The sequence below is a fragment of the Hypanus sabinus genome, chromosome 16 (assembly GCF_030144855.1).
Source record: "Hypanus sabinus isolate sHypSab1 chromosome 16, sHypSab1.hap1, whole genome shotgun sequence".
NCBI lineage: Eukaryota > Metazoa > Chordata > Chondrichthyes > Myliobatiformes > Dasyatidae > Hypanus > Hypanus sabinus.
The window spans coordinates 8,251,477-8,269,221 of NC_082721.1; the positions used below are offsets into that span (position 1 = coordinate 8,251,477).

At 42.7% G+C, this 17,745-nt stretch overlaps 1 protein-coding gene across 3 annotated transcripts in view; it reads left to right on the plus strand.

The window, feature by feature from the left end:
• The window catches only part of cactin, a 37,656-nt gene extending 21,422 nt beyond the window's left edge, over window positions 1-16,234 (plus strand). The window contains exons 6-10 of one of the 3 annotated variants that reach the window (XM_059991066.1): window positions 7,496-7,688; window positions 8,323-8,445; window positions 8,931-8,987; window positions 12,276-12,532; window positions 15,305-16,234. In XM_059991066.1, the coding sequence (XP_059847049.1) occupies window positions 7,496-7,688; window positions 8,323-8,445; window positions 8,931-8,987; window positions 12,276-12,532; window positions 15,305-15,795 (1,121 nt within the window). In that variant the 3' untranslated portion in view covers window positions 15,796-16,234. Of the gene's footprint in view, window positions 1-7,495; window positions 7,689-8,322; window positions 8,446-8,927; window positions 8,988-12,275; window positions 12,533-15,304 lie in introns of all 3 variants that reach the window. The other 2 variants (XM_059991065.1, XM_059991067.1) reach the window with 2 other exon arrangements.
• The last annotated feature ends 1,511 nt before the right edge of the window (window positions 16,235-17,745 follow it).

Sequence of the window (17,745 nt, forward strand, 5' to 3'; positions counted from 1 at the left end):
AGCATTAGCTTCAATATAATTATGGAGAAGGACAGGACTGGACCTAGAGTTGAGATTTTTGATTGGAGAAAGGCTAACTTTGAGGAAATGCAAATGGATTTAGAGAGAGTGGATTGGGTCAAGTTGTTTTATGGGAAGGATGTAATAGAGAAATGGAGGTCATTTAAGGGTGAAATTATGAGGGTACAGAATCTTTATGTTCCTGTTAGGTAGAAAGGAAAGGTTAAAGGTTTGAAAGCACCATGGTTTTCAAGGGATATTAGAAACTTGGTTCAGAAAAAGAGGATGTCTACAATAGATATAGGCAACATGGAGTAAAGGAATTGCTCGAGGAATATAAAGAATGTAAAAGGAATCTTAAGAAAGATTAGAAAAGCTAAAAGAAGATACGAGGTTGGTTTGGCAAATAAGGTGAAAGTAAATCCGAAAGGTTTCTACAGTTATATTAAAAGCAAGAGGATAGTAAGGGATAAAATTGGTCCCTTAGAGAATCAGGGTGGTCAGTTATGTGGGGAGCCGAGGGAGATGGGAGAGATTTTGAACGATTTCTTCTCTTCGGTATTCACTAAGGAGAAGGATATTGAATTGTGTAAGGTGTGGGAAACAAGTAAGGAAGTTATGGAACCTATGACAATTAAAGAGGTGGAAGTACTGGCGCTTTTAAGAAATTTAAAAGTGGATAAATCTCCGGGTCCTGACAGGATATTCCCCAGAGATAGCAGGAGCTCTTGACGGAGATCTTTCAGATGTCATTAGAAACGGGGATTGTGCCAGAGGATTGGCGTATTGCTCATGTGGTTCCATTGTTTAAAAAGGGTTCTAGAAGTAAGCCTAGCAATTATAGACCTGTCAGTTTGACATCAGTGGTGGGTAAATTAATGGAAAGTATTCTTAGAGATAGTATTTATAATTATTTGGATAGACAGGATCTGATTAGGAGTAGCCAGCATGGATTTGTGCGTGGAAGGTCATGTTTGACAAACCTTATTGAATTTTTTGAAGAAGTTACAAGGAATGTTGACGAAGGTAAGGCAGTGGATGTAGTCGATATGGACTTCAGCAAGGCCTTTGACAAAGTTCCACATGGAAGGTTAGTTAAGAAGGTTCAGTCGTTAGGTATTAATGCTGGAGTAATAAAATGGATTCAACAGTGGCTAGATGGGAGATGCCAGAGAGTAGTGGTGGATAATTGTTTATCAGGATGGAGGCCGGTGACTAGCGGGGTGCTTCAGGGATCTGTTTTGGGCCCAATGTTGTTTGTAATATACATAAATGATCTGGATGATGGGGTGGTAAATTGGATTAGTAAGTATGCCAATGATACTAAGGTAGGAGGTGTTGTGGATAATGAGGTGGGTTTTCAAAGCTTGCAGGGAGATTTATGCCGGTTAGAAGAATGGGCTGAACGTTGGCAGATGGAGTTTAATGCTGAGAAGTGTGAGGTTCTACATTTTGGCAGGAATAATCCAAATAGAACATACAGAGTAAATGGTAGGGCATTGAGGAATGCAGTGGAACAGAGAGATCTAGGAATAACAGTGCATAGTTCCCTGAAGGTGGAGTCTCATGTAGATAGGGTGGTGAAGAAGGCTTTTGGAACGCTGGCCTTTATAAATCAGAGCATTGAGTACAGAAGTTGGGATGCAATGTTAAAATTGTACAAGGCATTGGTAAGGCCAAATTTGGAATATTGTGTACAGTTCTGGTCACCGAATTATAGGAAAGATATCAATAAATTAGAGAGAGTGTAGAGATGATTTACTAGGATGTTACCTGGGTTTCAGCACTTAAGTTACAGAAAAAGGTTGAACAAGTTAGGTCTCTATTCATTGGAGTGTAGAAGGTTGAGGGGGGATTTGATCGAGATATTTAAAATTTTGAGAGGGATAGATAGAGTTGACGTGAATAGGCTGTTTCCATTGAGAGTAGGGGAGATTCAAACGAGAGGACATGATTTGAGAGTTGGGGGCAAAAGTTTAAGGGAAACACGAGGGGGTATTTCTTTACTCAGAGAGTGATAGCTGTGTGGAATGAGCTTCCTGTAGAAGTAGTAGAGGCCAGTTCAGTTGTGTCATTTAAGGTAAAATTGGATAGGTATATGGACAGGAAAGGAGTGCAGGGCTGAGTGTGGGTAGGTGGGACTAGGTGAGATTAAGAGTTCGGCACGGACTAGGAGGGCCGAGATGGCCTGTTTCCGTGCTGTGATTGTTATATGGTTATATGCTACTGTGGTGCCTCCAAAGAGAGATTTCTTTCACTCTAGTGATTTAGAATTGGGCGCTACGGTAGCGTAGAGGTTAGCATGATACGATTACAGCTCGAGGCGGGGGAGTTCGGAGTTTCCTCTGTGAGGAAGTTTGTATGTTCTTCCCCATGACCACGTGGGTTTCCTCCGGGTGCTCCAGTTTCCTCCTACAGTCCAAAGACGTACCGGCTAGTACGTAAGTTGTCCTATGATTAGGCTGAAGATAAATCGGTGTTGCTAGGCAACACGGGTTTTTGGCTGGAAGGGCCTGTTCCACCCTGCATCTCTAAATAAAGATTTCATATATCCCAGGCATCACTGATAGGTTCTGTTCCTATGTGCTCAGTAGTTGAAACCTCTCTGTGGCTCTTTGGAAATTGCAAAATGTGTGTCCTAAAGCTTATATTTTCACATGATACAAAACAGTTTGAATGACTCAACCACCTCTCACTCACCTTTGATTGCACCATCTTGGTCTCAATCTTCTTTGCCTTTACATTAGTGAGATATTTCTTCCCATCACAAACAAGAAAATCTGCAGATGCTAGAAACCCAAGCGACACACACAAAGTGGGGGAGGAACTTAGCAGGCCAGGCAGCATCTATGGAAAAGAGTACAGTTGACGTTTCAGACTGAGACCCTTTGGCACGATTGGAGAAGAAAAGCCGAGGAGTAGGTTTAAAAGATTGGGGGATGGGTGAAACCTGAAGGGGGAGAGATGAAGTAAAGAGCTGGGAAGTTGATTTGTGAACGAGATACAGGGCTGGAAAAAGGGGAAGAGCACCAGAGGGAGGCGATGGGTGGACAAGGAGATAAGGTGAGAGAGAAAAGGGGACGGGAAATGGTGAAGGAGAGCTGGAGTGGGGGACTTTATTGGAAGTTTGAGAAATCGATGTTCATGCCATCAGGCTGGAGGCTACCCAAACGGAATATAAGGTGTTGATCCTCCAACCTAAGTGTGGCCTCATCACGGCAGTGGAGGATGACATTGATGGACATACGGGAACGGGAAGTGGCCAATGGAAGATCCCACTTTGTCTGGCAGTTGGAGTGTAGATGCTCTGCGAAGTGGGCTCCCAATCTACGTGAGCTCTCAATGATATACAGGAGGCCACGGGAGGAGCACCAGACACAGTATTTGACCCCAACAGACTCACAGGTGAAGTGTTGCCTCACCTGGAAGGACTGTTTAAGGCCTTGAATAGTAGTCAGGGAGGAGGTGTAGGGGCAGCTGTTGCACTTGTTCAGATAAATGCCTGGAGGGAGATCGATGGGGAGGAACGAATGGATAAGGGGGTCACGTAGGGAGCGATCACTGCAGAAAATGGAGGGGGGAGAAAGATGTGCTTGGTGGGATCCCATTGGAGATGGCAGAAGTTTTGGAGAATTATGTGTGGGACACGGAGACTAGTGGGGTGGTAGGTAAGGACAAGAGAAACCCTATCCCTGGTAGGGTGAAGGTGAATGGGGTAAGAGGAGATGTGCATGAAGTTCTTTCCCATTCTTATTTCAGTGAACTTTCAACAGAATGCCATCTTCTTGAATGTTTTCTTTTACTTTTCATTTATTTAGTAATACATTGTGGAGTCAGCCCTTCCGGCTCTTCATTTGGCTTGTCATATGAAGAGCGTTTGATGGCTCTGAGCTTGTATTCACTAGGATTCAGGAGAATGAAGGGTGGCCTCACTGAAATATACCGACTGGTGAAAGGCCTCGATAGAGTGGATGTGATGAGGATGTTTCCTATGGTGGGAGAGTCTAAGACCAGAGGACACAGCCTCAGAATAGAGGGGGCATCTTTTTAGGATGGAGATAAAGAGGAATTTATCCTCTTTATCCTTTTAGGAATTTATCCTTCCTAAAGAGGAATTATAAGAGAGTAGAATCCTTTGCCACAGGCAGCTGTGGAGGCCAAGTCTTTATATGCATTTAATGCAGAGGTTGATAGATTCTTGATTGGTCAGGGCATGAAGGGATATGGGGAGAAGACAGGAGATTGGGGCTGAGAGGAAAACTGGATCAGCCATGATGAGATGACAGAGAAGACTCGATGGGCCAAATGGCCTAGTTCTGCTCCTATATCTTATAGGCATATGGGTTTATGATCTTTGAGCCACAGTGCCCCAGCAAAGCACGAGAAACCTGATTAACCCTAAGCTAATCATGGGACAATTTATATTGACCAATTAACCTACCTGGTAGGTCTTTGGACTGTGGGAGAAACCAGAGGACCCAGAGGAAATCCAAACACATGGGAGGAATGTACAAACTTTCTTACAGAGGACACTGGTATTGAACTCCAAACTCCCAATGGCCCGAGCTGTAATAGCACCTTGCTAACTACTACACTACTGTGTCATCCCATTTTAAGGACAAATGAAAGACCGTGTCATGACCGTGAGATTCTGTTTGCCCTACACTAGTTTCTCTTGGTAATGCTGAGTTCATTCTCACTAGACCACGTAAGCTGATAATTTTGAGTGATACTAACTAATTCAGTGCCTTTCTGCATATTATCCGATGTCTCTAAACCCCTCATGCCCTACTGACTTCTTTCTGCACTTTTCCAGCTTCTCACCCATTTTTGCTCTCTTTTCATTTCTGACAGCTTTAAGGATCCATTTTTCCCCATTCCAATTACTTTTTCTGGTAAGAGCTTCAGATTTGTCCTGTTCCATTTGTGCAATAACTTGCCCACAATGCAGGCAAGACGCCAACTTGAGCCCACTCTGCAACTGTAGTACAATATTTAAAATCTTTTTCATTTTCCTTCTCCCTTCATGAAATCCATGTACTTTATTTCTCTCCAAACATTTCTAAGTTAATCTCAGCTTCAAATTCCCTAACCGTTACTAATTCCTCAGTTCCCTACCGTGGCACTGACTGTAGTTTTGCCTATCATCTGCACACTTTGAAAGTCAAATGAGTGAGTTGCACTCCAGTGAATTTACCATTAATGTATCCAAAGGCTCTGGGAATGAATCCAGACTCGTGTGAAACTATGTTGTTACTTTATAAATCTGAAAGGCTTTTGAGCTGCCAAACCACAGACATTCAGAGAAGGTCCAGACAACTTGATTCCTTCAGTTCACCCCCTGTGGTCAATTCACAATCAATCCAAAATATTTTGATGATCTGGAGTCAAATTTTTAGTTGATTTTTCATCACTATTGGTTAAACTAATTGTAAATGCATTTGTAGACAGAATTTCCATGAAGTCCAGAGCTTTTTTAAGTACAAACTTTCTGTTTGTTCCAAGCTGATGTCAACAGGCATTGCTCATCCTCAAACAAATGCTTCCTGATCCAAAGTTTTCACTTCTTTGTGTAGCTCGTGTGGGTTGAGTTTTTCTCCGACCTTGGCAATTCATTTGCAAACGTTTCATCACCAAATGAGGAAACATCATCAGTATGCTGTTAAGTTCTGAATACTTGGCCTTCGTATACTTCTCAATCAGCTGACTGGACATCATTTCAAGAGTCCAGATTCATTTATTATCAAAGAATGTACAAATTACACAACCTTGAGATTTGCTTGCTCACAGATAGCCACAAAGCAAGAGATCCCAATTAAAGAAAAAAAAAGAATAAAAATAATAAGACCAACACGCAATGTGCATGAGAAAGAAAAATCATAAATTAAAAATCATGCAAACAATTGAAGTGAACAACAGCATTCTGAACCCTCGGATCCAAACCCCGGAGTAGGCCCAAAGCCTCACCTGTCAGTTCATCATATTAGCGGCTACGGAGCACAGCCTCAGTGCCATGAAGATAACTATTGCGCAGAATGAGTGAAATCAGCTCTCGTCCCAACCGACACGCTTGTCTTTTCAGTCCTTTTGGGCTGGCGTTCAGATTGACCCAACGATGGAACAGCGGAAAGCTCCATACCCCGGAGAGAAGAAACTCAGTTGTGATGTGAGACTCTCCCTAGTCTCTAACCATGAAGATCAAGAGGGGCACAAATTCAACTGGGTGACAGTGAAAGTCATGGCATCAGCAAACACGCGGCATGCTGGACAATTCCTAGAAGCATGATTTTCCACGAACAGTTCTGTAAACAGACGTGTAGACCTCGATCTGATTTATATGAGCAAAATTCCAGGACCACAACGCACAGAGTTTGTCACGCAACTAATCAGCGATAAGTTCTCTTCCCTGCATCACAGTTGAGTTCCCATAATGACAACAGATCAACTGATAGATAATTATGTGAAGACAAGCATTCGGAGGACACACCACAACCTAACAGTGCACTGATGATGTCTCCTCGTATGAAAACATTAAAAACCTACAACACAATACAGGACCTTCGGCCTACAAAGTTGTATCGAACTTGTCCCTACCTTAGAAGTTACTAGGCTTACCTATAGCCCTCTATTTTACTAAGCTCCATGTACCTATCTAAAAGCCTCTTAAAAGACCCTATCGTATCCGCCTCCACCACTGTTGCCAGCAGCCCATTCCTCGTACTCAGCACTCTCTGAGTAAAAAACTTAACCTGTACCTACTCCCTAGCACCTTAAACCGGTGTCCTCTAGTGGCAACCATTTCAGCCCTGGGAAGAAGCCTCTGACTATCCACACGATCAATGCCTCTTATCATCTTGTACACCTCTATCAGGTCTCCTCTCATCCTCCATCAGTCCAAGGAGAAAAGGCCAAGTTCACTCTACCTATTCTCTTAAGGCATGCTCCCCAATCCAGGCAACATCCTTGTAAATCTCCTCTGCACCCTTTCTATGGCTTCCACATCCTTCCTGTTGTATGGTGACAAAACATTAACAAATGAATTGCCAAGATCAGAGAACAATTCAACCCAACCGTTTTCATTTTTCTTATACTTGCTAATTTGATTTGCTTTGCTGTACATGTAACAAATAAAAGCTAATCAAAACTAAAGCAATGTGCCCACAACCTACGGATTCACTTTCAGGGACTCTTCACCTCATGTCCTCAATATTCATTGCTTATTTTTTTATTACTATTCTTTCTTTCTTTTTGTATTTGCACAGTTCGTTGTCTTTTGCACACTGGCTGAATGCCCAAGTTGGTGTGGCCTGTTATTGATTTTATTATGATTATTATTCTATACGGATTTATTGAGTGTCCCACACAAGAAAATGAATCTCAGGGTTGTAGATGTACATGTATGTACTTTGATAATAAAGTTACCTTGAATTTTAACTTTAATCATTATCATTTCAACATAATAACAATCCTTTTTCTAAAACAATGACCGCTTCAGGAGAGAGACGAGAAGGAATCAACACTTCGGTGAGCACTGATGTTCAGTCGGTATTCAAAGGCAAAACCTACAACCAGCTTCAAGCACTTTTTCAAAACATCGAAGCAAAAATCAAAACTGGTGGTTCAAATCTGGACATCGGCTACTGGGAAACTTTACTACAGCAACTCAAGGCATATATGGCCAGGGCCAGGTACTACTGAGCACACGAAGATCCAATACTGGTTGGAAGGCTTCTCCTTGGTCTTTCAGATTTGCTTTTCCTGTGGGAATAGGTCCGACTGTTCATTGTAATGATCCCGTGAAAATATCAGATGCCCTATTGCAAGCGTCATAAGGCATTGGTCAGGTGGCACATGAAGCATTAGACCAGTTTTTGGCCCCTTATCTAAGAAAAGGTGTGCTGCCCTTACAGAGAGTCCAGAGGAGGTTCTCAAGAATGAGCCTGTGAATGAAAAGGTTAACCTGTTAGGAGGGTTTGATGGCTCTGTGACTGTACTTGCTGCGTTTTAAACGAATGAGTGGGGAACTCATTGAAACCTGTTGAATATCGAAAGGCTGAGATAGAGTGGATGTGGAGAGGATGTTTCCAATAATGGCAGAGGGGATCTGGGACAGGAGGTCACAGCCTCAAAAAAGGATTTTAGAACAGAGGTGAGGAGGGAATTTCTGTAGCAAAGGGTAGTAAATCTGTGGAGGCCAAGTCATTGGGTATATAGGTTGATGGGTTCTTGATTAGTCAGGGTTATGGGGAGGAGGCAGAAGGGATGAGGGATAATAAATCAATCAGGATGGAATGATATGACTTGTCTCTCTCTCTCTCTCAGATTGCGTGAAAGACATCAGGATGTGTTGCGACAGAAGCTGTACAAACTGAAGCAGGAGCAAGGGGTGGAAAGTGAGCCCTTGTTTCCTATTCTAAAGAGTGAGCCGCAGTCTCCCAAGGACAAGTATGTACCTGTGCGGTTTTAGATTGTGTTGTATAGCTTATTATTGCAGAAAAGCATGGCGCTGTTTGCTACCATTTTGAATCATGCCATCTGAACTAATACCTTTAAATTAAAAGCATTCTTTCTACAGCATCATAGACAATCTCAGATGGTGTGAGTAAAAATCTAATGCATGTCAGTTCTGTTTCCTTTACACTCATTGCAATCACCCCTGCTTGCTACTGTCTGTATAGGATCGAGGCTTCGTGTGTTGGTGAAGCTTGAACAATACTCTGGATAAAAGAATAGTGGAATAGGGATGCAAGGAGATTATTACATTTCACATTAAAAAACCTGGCTTCCATTCTGTTTAATATTAGAAATTGTTTTTTTCAAAGAACATTCAATTCATTGGCCATTTGTAAGTGATTGAACTTAAATGGTATATTTGAAAATGACACTTTGTATTTTTTTTTTACATGCTGTCTTATATAATATTTCAGTAGAGATCACAGCAACCTTTCCTCATCCGACCATTCTAGTGCAGAGAACTCTCCTCTCAGGTAAAGGTATTTTATAACCTTAGACTCTAATGGTCCATGGTCAGTCCAATAGAATAATAACAAAATAATTCCATTTTTAAACAATACAATGTTAGCAAAATTTATATAATGGATACATTTTTAGATGCTCATTCCTGCCTGGTGTATTCCTATAAGGCTTAGATCAGGGGTTTCCAAGCTTTTTTATTCTATGGACCAATACCATTAAGAAAGGGGCTTATGAACCCCAGGTTGGGAACCCCTATTCTAGGGGAATACTTCTGAAGCATTTAAAATAACTTTTTTATTTTGCAATAACAGAGCTACTTCTGCTGTTGGTTTCATGCACTTAGAGTATTTATGACTTCAAATGACTGAATCATGGTTTACAGGATGAGCTTTGCTCATTGTATGAGGTTTAAGAAAGGTGCTATATAGGCTTATCGGTGGCTACTCATTTTAATTTTACATCCCATTCCCATTCCGAGACATCAGTCTATGACCTCCCCTGCTGCTGGAGGAGCAACAGCTCATATTCCGTCTAGGTAGCCTCCAACTGATAGCGTGAACTTTGATTTTTCTAACATCCTGTAATTTCTTCCCCCTCCCCCTTTTCTCTCTCTTTCGCTTCCTCATTCGGGCTCCCCTCTTTTCCCCACCTGCCCATTATGTTCCTCTGGTTCCTCTGCTCCTGCCCCTTCCCCCATGATCAATTCTCCTTTCTAATCAGATTCTTTCTTCTTCAGCCCTTTACCTCTTCCACCTATCAACTCCCAGCTTCTTGCCTCACTTCCCTTCCCCCACTCACTCACATTCCCCCTCACCTGGTCTGATGTCAGCTGTCAGCTTGTACTCCTTCCCCTTTCAGCACCTTTTTATTCTGCCATCTGTCCTCTTCCTTTCCAGCTCTGATGAAGAGTCTCAGCCCCAACCATCGACTGTTCATTCCTTTCCATAGATACTGCCTGACCTGCTGAGTTCCTCAGCCATTTTGTTTGTTGCTTTTTGTGTATGTTACACAGTTTTAATGTTTTTCTGAATAATTTAATTTCTGATTTGCATTAGAATTGCTGTAATAGAGTGATGTTGAAGGAGCCTTAATTTTTCAGGGCACTCTAGTGGTGCGGTAGTTTGCACTGCTCCCTCACAGCTCTAGGTGTCTAGGTTCGAGCCTGACGGTGGTGCTGACAGTGTCAAACTTGGCCATTCACTCCATGCTTGATCGGTTTGTTTCCACCCCCAACCCCTGCTCAGTGCAGAATTTTCCCCCATTATTCTAAAATTGTGCTGAGTGGGAGGCTATAAGTTGTCCCCAGTGGCTGTGTAGAATCACGTGCGGCTAATGGGCCAGAGAGAGAGAGAACTGCTTTCTTCAGAAATGTCGGTGATGCGATTGCCCTTAGAGCTGAAATGAGTTAGATGGGCCAAAAGGCCTCATTTGAAGTCATAGGAAAGATGAAATAAGGATAACTGTATACTTGTAGACTCGGGGATACTCCAGAGGCATGCAAATGTTAATAGATCATATTTCCTTGTAAGGGTTGCTAATTTAATTAGGTCTTGTAGGGACCCTTATTAGCCTGGGTTGTCTCCTCCTTCCCTTTCTCCTGTTGTCCACTCTCCTCCCATATCAGATTTCTCCTCAACCCTTGACCTTTCCCATTTCCCACGCCTGGCATCACCTGTCACCTTCCAGCCCTCTTGTTTCTCCACTCCCCACCATTTAATTCAAGCATCTCCCCACCCCCTTCTCAGTCCAGATGAAGGGTCTTGACCCAAAACACCGTCTGTTTACTCTTTTCCATGGATGCTGCCAGACCTGCTGAATTTCCAGCATTTTTGTCTGGGTTCCCTTCATTACTAGTTTATTTTTACTTAGAGACACAGCGCAGAATGGGCACTTGCCCAATGAGCCTCACCACCAGCAATCCACCGATTTATAACCATAGCACAATTAGAGCAAGGAAACAGGCCATCTCGGCCCATCTAGTCCATGCCGAACGCTTACTCTCACCTAGTCTCACTGACCCACACTCAGCCCATAACCCTCCATTCCCTTCCTGTCTGATGTAACCCCCGTCTAACCACATGACAATTTACAACGACTAGTTAGCCTACTAACCGGTACTGTCTTTGGACTGGGGGAGGAACTGGAGCACCTGGAGGAAACCCAAGCATGCATGGAAAGGGCATACAACCTTTCCTACAGAGGATGCCAGAATTGAATTCTGAACTCTGACACCCCAAGCAGTAATCAGCTGCACTAACTGTTCTGTTGGTTAATCACATGAGATTGGCCATAAATCCTCCGAATTGTTTTTTTTTACTTTTTCTCCATATGTTCATAAAACACAGGAGCAGAATTAGGCCATCTGGCCCATCGAGTCTGCTCCGCCATTCAATCATGGCTGATCTTTTTTTATCTCTCTTCCTCAACCCCAGTTCTTGGCCTTCTCCCCGTAACTTTTAATGCCATGTCCAATCAAGAACCTATCAATCTCTGCCTTAAGTACACCCAACAATCTATCCTCTACAGCTGCATCTGGCAACAAATGCCACAAGTTCACCACTCTCCCATTGCATCCTTTGTGATCTTCACTCATTCCCTTCTCCACCTTTGCCTGTACGTCGCTGGGCCACTCACTTGCCTTTGGCCCCTTATTGCCTTGGAGAAGGGTGATATTGGAGTTCCACTGTTGATGTAGAATATAAATATTCTTTATTACTGGTGAACTTAGGCTCTTATTCTGCCAAAGTCAATAATATCATTCTCAGCTCCATGAGACATAAAACTTATGAGACAGAAGAGCAGAATTAGGCCCTTCACCCCATGGAGACTGATCCACTATTCCATCATGGCTGATTTATTTTCCCTCTCAATCACATTCTCTTGCCTTCTCCCTTTGACACCTTTACTAAAGCTAACATTTGACCTAGTGCTATCCACATCCTGTGTCCACTTCCACCAGGACAGGAAACTGAGGAGGGAAGAGATGAACCACAAAGAGTTTAGCTTTTTATAAGTAAAGCTGATGTTGAGACCCAGCTCCCTCTGTGATTAGAATGCCTTCCATTTTGCTCAAAACTAAACTTCTATCACTGCAGCTATAACAGGTTTTCTAAATGGAGTCAGAATTGTCTACAATAGAATCAAATAGATTTTAGCCTATTTGGAAATGTAAATAACGTTTTTTTAATTAAACAAGCCATTAATAGTGTTCAAAATTTGTAAGTTCTTCCAATTTTGGCACCTGTGTTCACTAATCCTCAGTTTTAAAAGGTGGAGCTAATTTTATTTGTATCATACAGGCCAGAAAATGAAGCCAAAGAAGTAACGGGCACTTCCGAAGCAAATGCAGAAGAGGAGAATGCGGAGGGTGAAGCTGAGGGAGAAGCAGTTCTGACTGAGGAGGACCTGATACAACAGAGCTTGGATGACTATGATGCTGGCAAATACAGTCCCAGGTTACTGAGCACACATGAGCTGCCAATGGACACTCACATCGTGGATGCTGATGAGGACCTGCAAAAGCTGTTGATGGCAAGGCAGCAGTTACAAGTGACTGGTAAGAGAAAGAATGTCAACAAACTGGTCTCTCAAACTTGGTCTTGGTTTATTATTCTCACGTTAAGTAAGATACAGTGAAAAGCTTGCCCTGCAGACTGTTGATACAGATCAAATCGTTTCATGGTGCACTGAGCTAGATTAAGGTAAGACAGTAACGGTGCAGAATAAAGTGTAAAAGCTAACGGAAAAAGTGCAGTGCAGGTAAAGTGGAACACCATAATGAGATAGAATGTGAGGACAAGAGTCTATCTTAACAGATAAGAAGTCCATTCAAGAGTCTGATAACAGTGGAGTAGAAGCTGTCCTTGACCCTGGTAGTACATGCTTTCAGGCTTTTGTATCTTTCCTGGCCATGACAACAAGGTGTTTGGAACAGGACATCTGAAATCTTTAATTTTTATTTAATCTTTAGCCTCCTGAGGAAGTAGAAGTGCTGTTGAACTTTCTTGGCTGTCACCTCAATGTAGTTGGACAAGGATAGGCTATTGGTGATGTAAGATTAATGGTCCTGTAAAGAGTGGCATGCTAGCATAGTGGTGAGCACAATGCTTTACCGTAATTAGGCTCGGGTTAACTTGGGGGTTGCTGAGTGGCGTTGGCTCAAAGGGGACAACTCTGCACATTATCTCAATAAATAAATCAGTCAAACAAGAATCAGGTGCAATAGCAGAAATAAATTACTGCAATAGAGGAGTTCAACAAAAAGTTAGTTGAATGGGTTGGGGGGGGGGGGAACACCCGTATTGACACGTGTGTGCGTTAGTGGGTGGAAGTTGCTGGAGATGGACCATTTACAATGACCAATCAACCTACCAACTGGTATGTTTTAGTGCAACCACATTGATGTCACAGCCAAGAAAGCTCACCAGCACTTCTACTTCCTCAGGAAGCTAAAGAACTTTTCCCTTTCGGGTAGTCTACACAAAATCTATAGCTGGAAAACTGCCTACCATGGATCAGAACTGAAGAAGCCTCTCGGATGAGTGGTGAAACGTCTTCTAGACAACACAGCAAGTCCAGTTACGTTGATTTACTACGGCTTGATAGAAAATCTTGAAACGATGCAGCTTAAGTGTAATTAAGCATTCTGCAGCAGATAGGACATCCAGCGGTCCCCAGACCCAAGCCAAACTGCCGAGAACAAAGCAAGAATGTGTAACCTATTCCCTTCGCTTTTACCATGCCCCCACCCATGTGACTAATTACCATAATAAACATATTAAATGTGTAACGCAGATAGAAAACAGATACATGGCTTCTACAATTATGATCTTGCACTATGATTGTTATGATTATGATTGTTTACCTGCACTGCAAGGTTTCAGTAGTTTTTCCAATTTATTCTGCATTGTTATTGTTTTACCTTATTCTAGCTCGATGTACTAAGTAATGATCTGATCTGTATGAGCAATATGCAAGACAAGTATCTCATTGTATCTTGGTACATGAGATAATATCAAAGTATACCATTTACACCCCAAGTTGCAGATGAAAAGTAGAATTACGTGACACGCAGATCCAAAATCACTAGGCCAAGTCAGTCTATCTCCACTTGATGCTCCTTTCTTTCCTCATCCAAAGTTATCAGCATAATTCTTTATTGTCTTCTTCCCCCAGACGCTTATCTAATCTGTATTCACCTCAACTTTTTATAGTAGCAAACTCCACGCTTTCACCACACTGTCAGTAAAGAATCTTCTCTTGATTCCCTATTTGATTTACTGCTGAGTTCCTTAAAGGCCACCACAACTGTGCAAGTTCCTACACTACCAAATTTAGTCATGATTTTAAATATTTTCTTGCAAACTACAGCCTGTCAAAATAAATTAGCTTTGATGCCCATGTTAAACCAATTATCATTACTTTGTTCCAAATGAAGATTAAAAATGTCCAAGTTATTATTTTGTACTCTAGTTCATGTTCAAATCTGTCACTTCATGTGTCATAACTTTAAAATTATATTCTTGGAATCCTTGTTAAGAGTCTGACTAACTTTAGCAAAATGTCTATCTAACCTATCCCATCCATCCACCTATCCATCTTATCTATATACGACTAAAAGAGACAGACTATCTGTCTGTCTGCTTGTGACCTCCAGTTAGTGCAAATGGTGCATTACAGCGGCACTTTTTTTGGCTAAATTGACTTAAAATGTGCTAACTTACAGTTCAGGGTTATATATTCGTATAAAATTGCTCAATCCGCCATCGTGGAAATCGGGACACGACACCACCGCGCATTCGCACAGCCAGCCTCAGCAGCGACACCAAGTGAAGCAAAAGGGCAGGGCAGCTCTATTTTGATTCTGTCAAAGGGTGCCCCAACGGGTCACCCCGTTGTCTAGTCTGTCTATAGAGGTTGGCCCTTGGGTATGCGCCACCCAGCAACCATTAACAACCCCCAATTTAACCCAAGTCTAACCACAGGACAATTTCCAATGACCAATACACCTCCTAATCGGTACGGCTTGGGACAGTGGGAGGAAACCTGAGCACTCGGAGAAAACCCACATATTCCATGGGATGTACAGACTCCTTACATTGAACTCTGAACTCCGATGCCCCGAGCTGTAATAACATCACTCTAGCCACTATGTATTCTTGAATGTAGTCCTTTTGAGGGCTCTCAACCCGAAACATTGCCTCTCTGTACCTTTCCATGGGTGCTGAGCTTGAGCAGCATTTTGTGTACGTTGCTCTGGATTTCTAGTGTGTGCAGTGTCGCTTGTATTGGAAGTATTCTCAGATGTTTTCTGTGTGTGTTTCCACAGGTGATGCCAGTGAGAGTGCTGAAGACGCGTTTGTACGCAAAGCCAAGGAGGGGATGGGAACCGACGAGGCCCAGTTCAGCGTGGAAATGCCCTTGACGGGCAAAGTCTATCTGTGGGCTGACAAATACCGACCCAGGAAGCCACGGTTCTTCAATCGCGTCCACACTGGCTTTGAATGGAACAAATACAACCAAACCCACTATGATTTCGACAACCCTCCTCCCAAGATCGTGCAGGGCTACAAATTCAACATCTTTTACCCAGACCTTATCGACAAGAGGGCAACACCTCAGTATTTCCTTGAGCCGTGTGCAGACAACAAAGATTTTGCCATTCTTCGCTTCCATGCCGGTCCTCCCTATGAAGACATTGCCTTTAAAATCGTGAACCGGGAATGGGAGTACTCTCACCGGCATGGTTTCAGATGCCAGTTTGCCAATGGAATATTTCAGCTATGGTTCCATTTTAAAAGGTATCGCTACAGAAGGTAGAAACACCCTGAGGTGAAACTAGATGACTGATTATCATTTTCAAGTTACTTTCCTTTGTGAAACTTCCAGCCAGTAATTTGTGCTGAACAGGATTTTGAAAGAGATGCAGCCAGCAGGGCAGTAAAGGATATTTTCAGTGATTATTGCAACAAAACTTAATTGAACCATAACAAACTTGCACAGCTGAAAGAACTGAAACCTTAAGGTATCATTTCCTTTATGTTACATTGTTAGTTTGATTTCTTTATACTCTTAATGTAATACTGATCACTTAATTGTTCATTCTATGAGGAACTGTGACTAAACTGAGTCATGCAGAAGTTGTAACTGGGAGATAAAAAGGTCTTTATTCGATACAGTATAATAGAGAGAATCTCGTTCTCCTCATCTTGCATATTTTATGCTTTTTGATCTCAGATAATAAACAATTAACAATTAATCAATGGCTATAATTACCATTTTGAATGTAAGTTGGCAGAATTACATATTTACAATCGTAGCACTTCTCAGCTAGCCGAACCTCTTTGAGCATTTAATACTAGTGGCTAGTCCGAAAGCTCAGTGCAAATTCCAGACACCCAAAATATATTCCTTTTGTTACAGTGTTGAGGGATGGTTCCCTGAATGTTTATTCATTCATTATGTGTCGTGTCGTATGATGTGGGCAATCATGGTCATGACCATGATTGTTCTTTGCAAATTTTTCTACAGAAGTGGTTTGTCATTGCTTTGTTCTGGGCAGTGTCATTACAAGACAGGTGACCCCAGCCACTACCAATATTCTTCAGAGATTGTCTGCCTGGCGTCAGTGGTCGCATAACCAGGACTTGTGATATGCACCGGCTGCTCATAAGACCATCCACCACCTGCTCCCATGGGTTCACATGACCCTGCTTGAGGGCTAAGCAGGTGCAACACCTTGCCCAAGGGTGACCTGCAGGCTAGCGGAGGGAAGGAGCACCTTACACCTCCTTTGGTAGAGACATATCTCCATCCTGCCACCTATATGTATTTAAGGAAAATCACAACTGTAAAAAAACAAGTAAAGTTACAAGTAAGATTAATTCTTCACAAAAAGATTGATAACAACTAAACAACACACAACAGACCAGTCAGCATCTATGGAAAGGAGCAAACAGTTGACATTTCAGGCTGAGACCCTTCTTCAGGACTGGAGATAAATGACGAGAAGTCAGATTAAGAAGATTGGGGTGGGAGGAAGAAGTACAAGGTGGTAGGTGATGGGTGAAGCCAGGAGAGGGGGAGGGTTGAAGTAAAAAGCTGGGAAGTCGATTGGTGAAAGAGGTAAAGGGCTGGAGAAGAGGGAATCTGATAGGGGAGGACAGAAGGCCATGGAAGAAAGGGAAGGGGAAGGAGCAGCAGAGGGAGGTGGTGGGCAGGTAAGGAGAGAGGGTGAAAGAGGGAAATGGGAAGGGTGAAGGAGAGCGGAGAGTACTTCCGGAAGTTGGTGAAATTGATGTCCATGCCGTCAGGTTGGAGGCCACCCAGACGGAATACAAGGAGTTGCTTCTCTTACTTGAGTGTGGCCTCATCACAACTGTAGAGAAGGCCATAACCGTAAAACATAAGAACAGATTTAGGCCACTCAGTCCATCGAGTCTGCTCTGCCATTCCAAAATGGCTTGATGCTGGATCCCACTCGACCCCATACACCTGCCTTCTCACTATATCCTTTGATGCCCTGACTGAACAGAAAAATAGAACTTCCACCTTAATCATACACATGAACTTGGCTTCCACTACAGTCTGTGGTAGAGCATTCCACAGATTCTCTACTCTTTGGCTAAAAAATTCCTCCTTACCTCTGTTCTAAAAGACTATAGACTGGTATGTTGGAATGGAAAATAGGAAGTGGAATTAAAATGGGTGGCCACTGGGAGATCCCACTTTTTCTGGTGCACAGACCATAGGCGCTCGGCTAAGCAGTCG